Source organism: Cyprinodon variegatus, unplaced genomic scaffold (assembly GCF_000732505.1).
Source record: "Cyprinodon variegatus isolate N-32 unplaced genomic scaffold, C_variegatus-1.0 Scaffold1578, whole genome shotgun sequence".
NCBI classification, from domain to species: Eukaryota; Metazoa; Chordata; class Actinopteri; order Cyprinodontiformes; family Cyprinodontidae; genus Cyprinodon; species Cyprinodon variegatus.
Genome location: NW_015152031.1, coordinates 59,066 through 63,950, shown reverse-complemented (window position 1 = coordinate 63,950; position 4,885 = coordinate 59,066). Strand labels below are relative to the sequence as shown.

The 4,885-nt window shown below is 36.7% G+C and overlaps 1 protein-coding gene across 1 annotated transcript in view; it reads right to left on the bottom strand.

Moving 5' to 3' along the window:
- Positions 1-4,885, bottom strand: part of slc41a2 (solute carrier family 41 (magnesium transporter), member 2) — a 23,378-nt gene that overhangs the window by 13,796 nt on the left and 4,697 nt on the right. Inside the window, exons 3-4 of the mRNA XM_015403843.1 lie at positions 3,428-3,535; positions 2,166-2,237 (exon numbers count right to left, since the gene is read on the bottom strand). Of these exons, the coding sequence (XP_015259329.1) occupies positions 2,166-2,237; positions 3,428-3,535 (180 nt within the window). The remainder of the gene's footprint in view (positions 1-2,165; positions 2,238-3,427; positions 3,536-4,885) is intronic.

Genomic DNA, 4,885 nt, shown 5'->3' with positions numbered 1-4,885 from the left:
ACGGAGCAGGTCAGCGGGTGAATACTGCAGCAAACCCGCCACTTGCAGGTGAGCGGGCAGTAGGAATATCCAGATACAGACAAGCAGGGTGTATGTCCTGCCGGTCCACATTATTAAAAACGCCAGGTGAGGCTGAAAACGAGGCAGGACAGGTGAGCTACTGGTAGTAGCCTAGTTGGGACTCACACAGTCCTGTAGTGCTGACGAATCGTGGTCGTATTCCCAGTAAAAACAATCCCAGTAAAAACAATTAGACTGTCCGTTAGAAAGTAAAAAAGTTTAAAAGTTACCGGTGAGCGAAGGCAGTGAGCAACGAATACAAAAATACCGGCGAGCAGCAGCAGCAAGTCGTGCCAGCGTTCACTCCCCAGCCTTAGAAAAAGGTTTATTCTCTAAGGAAAAAAGATCTAAAAAGATAATCATTATTATTATTATGATTATTTTCTCCTTGAAGTTAAATGAAAAAAAAAAAAGATAAGTGACATAAATAACCTTAAAAAAACATCTTTTATGTTGCAGCTAAATCCCTTTAAAATGAGCAGAAAGCATTTTGGCTGTAAAGAAAGATGATGTTCTAAGCCATTAAGACGGAAGCCAGAATGACAATTATTAAAAGATCATAAGGATGGCATGTTGTGCTGGCGCAGCGGTTAGCACAATGACCCTTAGTCCTCATCTGCTATGTTTTATCGGATCTTCGCTATTTATCGTGTATTTATTGTAAGAATAAAACGTGACCTCATGTCGCTTTGCAGCATCTTTTCATATTCTACTTTTTTTTATAAGCACACCTCAGTATTTAAGCTCAATCATTTGGGTTTAACTTTACAAAGATTATCAGTAGTTATTGCCTTCATAGACGTTTTTTCCTTTATTAATATTATTCTATAGTTATTTCTGGTGCAATCTGAGGCCTGATAGCCGCTAATAACGTCCATTTATTGGGATGATAAGATCTGAGGCGCGGCTGCAAACAGAAACTATTTACTGAGTAAAGAATCAACCTGAGGAGGAACCCATGAGACGACCAACAGGTTCTATAGATTAGAAATATAGATTCTTCATCTGCTGACAGAAGATTTCACCTAAATAGCCATTTTCATATGTACTAGTTTTACTGAATATGTATTCCTGATATCTGGAGAAAACATTTTTTCCAATTTCAAACAATTTCCTAATATTTCTGGTCAGCATTTGTATTATTTTGATTATGAAGAAATGGATTTCATGGATCTTAAACACATTTTCAATCAAGCTGATAAACGTCAAAATGGCCACTTAAAATGTGTAAACATTTCTATATAAAACTAATTCTTTCTAGAAATTTTTTTACTTTCTGAAATTCAATTTCTGCTGCTAAAATCTAATTAAGAAAATATATTTTTACAGTTCATCCAGGAGTGAGATTTTGATCAGTAGAAATCTAATTTTACACATTTAAGATCAATTATTAAGAATTAAATACCAATATTGTCTAATAAAATATAGCAGAATTTGACTGAATGGATTTTTATCTTAAACTCCTAATCTAATATAGATTCATGCTTTATGCTGACATGTTGATGAATGTGCATTGTCCTAATTTAAATAAAATAAATTAATTAATTAAAAATAGATGAAACGTTTAGAGCACCAACAGGCCGAGTTCCAGAACGTTGGATAAGATTGGCTTCACGCCTAAATATCGGCTGAAATGAAGGGAATCGAGGCGGATCGGTCGGCCGGCTGATTGATTGGTGCATCGACAGGTTCGGAAAAAAAATTCCCCAAGTTAGAAACAACTTCTAGAACAAACAAAATGCAAACAGAGGAGGAAACCTCAGACTAAAACTCCTCATCGCTGCTAAGGAAACAGTCTCTATGGTGAGACAAGGTGGCGGCGGTGTCATGCTGCCGGGGTAGCTTCGTTAAAACCAAGATGGCAGCTGGTCGAAGAACGCGAGAAGATGAATGAAGCAAAACGACGACGTTAAACATCCATCCAGGCTACAAGCAGGACGAGCTTAACGGATTCAGGAGGGAAGAAAACAAAAGCATGCCACACTTTTCAGATTTTATTCTTTAAAAATAAAGAAAATAAAAAGTTCAAACCAACGTCTATCAGAACAGATGGAAGCAGGTTACTAGCAGAATAAAACCTGAAGCAGCAGCGTGTGGATAATTACCTGCTTCAGCGCCAGATTCCCGATGATCAGATTCCACTTCTCGATGGGCGAGTCCATCTTCCCAACGTTCACCTGGACGACAAAAACATCCACGAGTCACAGAGCTGCTAGCAGCGGCTGTCAGAGCTCATCGTTTTACATCAGATCGGTTAATATGGAGCGAATTCTGGTGCATTTTGGTTCAAGCTAAGAAACAATAAAAGATTTATGCCCTGAAATCTGAAAAAAATACAATCGAGAAAATAATTTAATTCAAAAAACTGTTTTTAGACTAACTTTGCTGCTTTCTCAGATTTGTTTTATTTATTTTCAAAATAAATATTTCCTCATTTAAAATTTTATTTTTTCATTTATTTAAATTCTTTCTCAATTTTGTTTCTCAGATTGATTGATTAGTGGTTTCTGGTCAAGAAGGAGCGTTTGAAGTGAAAACAGTGAGATCTAGAAAAAAACGTAACTTCAAAGAAATTAATCATTAAAGCTGAAAAAATGTGTAAAAATACAATTTGGAAATAAAAAAAATCTAGAAAAAGAATTGCTTTAAAATAAAAAAGGAAAATAAATAAATCAAATAAAAATGGTAGAAAACAGCAAATTCCATCTAAAACATTTTTTATTCAGAATGCATCAGATTATTTTGGACGGTTTTGTTTTTTCCAAATTTTAATTTAAAATGTTTTTTTTTTTTTCTGAATTTCTGTTTAAAAATTTCCACATTAAAAGCATCAAAGTTGACTCCTGAGCAGCAGCAGGGTTACAGTTTACCCTGAACTGCTGCCTACAGGATATAAATACAGAATCTAGATATTCTAGATCTATAGTTACATGCTATATAAACATACTATCTATAGAACATAGATATACGGCATATAGACAGTAGACTGTGTGTTTAGGAGGAGAGCTGTCCTTGCAAAGCATTGTGGGATACATCTGCTCTCCTAGTGAACACAGATGATCACCAGGTGCATTGTGGGAAATTTTGAGTCCTCTCCTTTTTCGTCTGGAGGCGATGGGACACGGATTCAAAATGGCGGAACTTAAATTCAGACGCAGTCTTTGGTCAAACATCACTGATGTCCTGATTGTGGGAAGAATGGGAGTTTCACTAGAGGAGGAGCACAAGTAATGGTGAAAAAGTGAACTCTGTCTTCCTGTCCCTCTGTTTTAAAAGCTCTGCTTCCCCAGCAGCCATGATCCCTCCGCCTCCCTCTGACTGCAGCTTTTTACTGGATAATCAAAGGAAGCTGCTGTGGGAAACTTACGGCGGTGGAGAGCCTGGAGGCCAGCGTCATCTCCAGGTTCCCCTTCAGGCCCAGCAGAGCAGGAACCAGGATGAAGATCTCAGTGATCTGGGTGAAGGCATCCCAGTGCTGCGGGGAAAAACAAAGAGTCAAACATCTGACCTCGTCCCGCTCTGACATTCAGCGCCCGTCAGATAAGAGCCGGTCGCCGGGGACCGAGTCAACAGAGCCGCTGATAACGGACGGCGGCGTGTTTGATGATCTGAGCGACGCTCCGCCTGCTCACTAAACTCACATTATATTAACAAAAGCAGCGATAAACCAGCGGAAACCTTGGTTCCTCCTGGTTTTAATGTTTATCAGCTCTGCTGGCCCGCACTGATGCCAGCAGGGGCCAGGGGCCCGGGGCCCCTCCTCTCCAGCCTGATAAAAATGGGCCGGCTGATACTTTGCTTAATATCGTCTGATTGGTCCATTTAATCAGCCATTCATTTCCTCCCTTTGACTTTCATGGTTAACGTTTTATTCTTTCATAGACGTTTAATTAACAAAAAAAAAATAGAATTAGTGCAAATTTAACAACATAAACTGGTTTCTGCATCATTTTCAGCCAAAGTTAAGAAGAACAGCTTAAAAACTTTCTGCTTTTTTTTTAACTGTTGGGTTTTATAAATGAGAGAAACTAAAATTTAAAACAAACTGAAGAAGAAACAAACATGGATGCAGTAAATAAACCTGAAAACGTCTTCATTCACCTGGAAAACCTGAATCCTGGTTGATCTTCACTGAAACATCAGCAGAAATAAATAAAAACTACATTTAATTTATGGAGCAGAAAAATAAAAAAATAAAACAGTATTAGTTGATCAAAGATCGGATCGATCCGATGCGACATCATCGATCTGATCGGGAATCATCCGATTTGCACGGCTCTCTGGGAATTTCAATAAATTAAATAAATAAATAAAAGCCTATCTTAAAGATGGAGATGTGGATCTCTGCTTTTATTCTGTGTTGATGTGATCGGATTATTGATTATGGGGAGAATTTTGTGCCATTATTAGCGCAAAAACATAAATGGAGATCTAAAAAAAAATAAAAAAATATCCAGAAATGAAACTTTCATAAATTTCTTACTGAAGAAAAGTTTGTTTTTAGTTTAAAATGTATGTTGTTTTTTTTTTTTTTTTTTTACAGAATATGATTTTTTTCCATGTATTTGAAAACATTTTCTCATCATTTTTCTCTTTATTCCTGTTGGTTTGCTGAACGTTAGCGGCGACTTTATTGGTCAACAGCAAACTTTAAATGATCTTTAAACACAATTTGAAAAGAAGGCAATTTGTTAAACTGTCTGAAAAAGACAAATATATTATCTATAAATACAGGTGCTGGTCATAAAATTAGAATATCATGAAAAAGTAGATTGATTTCAGTAATTCCATTTAAAAAGTGAAACTTGTATATTATATTCATACA